Below are 1,873 nucleotides of genomic sequence, written 5' to 3'. Positions count from 1 at the left end.
ATTAATTCTTAATTATTAATAATAAAATTCTAGAAATAATAATCGATTTTTTAGAATTAAAAAAGAAATTAGCGTGGCTGCGTCATGCGTGGGTGACACTCCCGGAATTAAGCGTGATTTTTCACGTCCGATTGAAACGTTGGCGGACTGCATACAGCCCCTTCGAGTTCCGTTGGAGATGGTCTAGCCTCCTTTTTTGAAGCCCAAATTGAACCCTCATGACCTCATTAATGGCCGCCAGTAGTCTATATATAACGGCTACGCTCTTTCCCAACCCAAAGAAACCAACTTTCTTCACCAAAGAGAAGAATTTGGTACTATTCCGCCACCACTCATAATTCAAGCGTCGAGCTTAATTTGAGCTCGGCCATGTCGACATCAGCGCCGCCGGAAGCCGGAGACGCCGTCCCCGGTCTCTCCATGTCCGTCACCGGCAAGGTCATGTTATCCGGCGTCATCGTCTTCTTTTTCATCTTCGTCTTCATCCTCATTCTCTTCCTTCGCGCAAACCGTTACTTGGGTGCTAGCCCCATCCTCGCGAGCTCCCCAGCACGCTTCCTCTTCCACTCCTCCGGCACCGTCGGCGCAGCCTTTCCCGGCAGCGCGCTTGATTCCGCCGTGCTCATATCTCTCCCAGTCACCGTCTTCAACTCTGCAGCATTCAAGGACGGCATGGAGTGCGCCGTCTGCCTCGCTGAGCTCACCAACGGCGACTCCACCAGGTTTCTTCCTGGTTGCCGCCATGTCTTCCATCTCAAGTGCATCGACAGGTGGTTTGCCTCCAACTCCACTTGTCCCATCTGCCGGAGCTCCATCAAGCTGCCGGCCGTCGAATCGAAAAATACCATATTAACCGACTCGGAGCAGAGTTCCCCCATTATAAATAACAGAGCTTCACCGCACGAGATAGTTATGCCGTTGGATGGTTCGGAAGAAGGAAGCTCGAGCTCCGTTTGCTCTGTTACGAGGAAGCTTAGTCGAATCATGGCCATCGACATACCGAGAATTGCATTAGAAAGCTCTGCTTTTACACTGCATTCGAGTAAGATTTTTGCAGCTTTCGATCTAAAGCCGTCGAATTTGACGTCCCTGAGAAGCATACTGAGCATGGGAAGCAGGTTCAGCTCTGGTTGTAGCTCTAGAGGATTGGATATTGAGCAGGGAGCGGCGTCGACCGCGTCGGCAGCGGCGGCAGCCGGAGTTGGACCAGATGGACAGGGGAGCTCAACAAACAAGGATTTTGTAAGAGATTTGAGTTTGGTCGAAGAGGTATTTCATATGAAAGGGAGAAAGTCGATTGTTATGAGGTAAATGTAATGGAAGAACTTATCATTTTTATAAAATAAAACATTAAATTTATTTTGATACAAAATAAAATCAATGGCTAGAAATTTGTTTATATTAAAATTTTGTCAAAAATAAAATTAAAAAAGAATGGAAGTCAGAAGAAGTTTGTGGAGATCAAATCAAAAGAAGAATTTAATTGTCGTAAGCAACGAAATATGACGGTAGAGTTCAAACTTAAAATTGATACTTTCATTTTCTTTTCATCTCCTGTGTTGATCCTGCTGGCAATGGTTGGGCAAATTATTACGTCCGGTGTCCGGATACGTCCGGACTCTAATCTAGATGCGTCAGGTCATCAAAATACACCGGGTCTCAATGTATTTGGGTGACGTGGCGCATCTGGTCACCGGACGTAATAATTCGCCCAAAAAGTGTGATAACGTTAGCTTCTTGGAAAAAAATAAACAAATTGTATGAGAAGATTTTGGGTCAGTTTAGATCAAGCACTATTTTAATCGTGAAAATAAGTTTTAGAATTTTAATGGATCGAATTTGTGCATTTATTTAGCCAAGAAAAAAATACTTG

General features: G+C 44.7%; 1 protein-coding gene across 1 annotated transcript; it reads left to right on the top strand.

Moving 5' to 3' along the window:
* Nucleotides 1-169: 169 nt before the first annotated feature.
* On the top strand, nucleotides 170-1,377 carry LOC110092966 (RING-H2 finger protein ATL2-like). Its single transcript, XM_020817688.2, has one exon. The coding sequence runs from the start codon at nucleotides 370-372 to the stop codon at nucleotides 1,309-1,311; it is 942 nt and encodes a 313-aa protein (XP_020673347.1). The 5' UTR covers nucleotides 170-369; the 3' UTR covers nucleotides 1,312-1,377.
* The last annotated feature ends 496 nt before the right edge of the window (nucleotides 1,378-1,873 follow it).

The sequence above is a fragment of the Dendrobium catenatum genome, unplaced genomic scaffold (genome assembly GCF_001605985.2).
Source record: "Dendrobium catenatum unplaced genomic scaffold, ASM160598v2 original_scaffold_161204, whole genome shotgun sequence".
NCBI classification, from domain to species: Eukaryota; Viridiplantae; Streptophyta; class Magnoliopsida; order Asparagales; family Orchidaceae; genus Dendrobium; species Dendrobium catenatum.
Note: the sequence above shows the minus strand (reverse complement) of the source record. Positions and strands in the feature narration are given on the sequence as shown.

What these genes read in the sequence shown, in the direction of transcription:
- LOC110092966 (XM_020817688.2), top strand. Translation starts at nt 370, where the DNA reads ATGTCGACATCAGCGCCGCCGGAAGCCGGAGACGCCGTCCCCGGTCTC.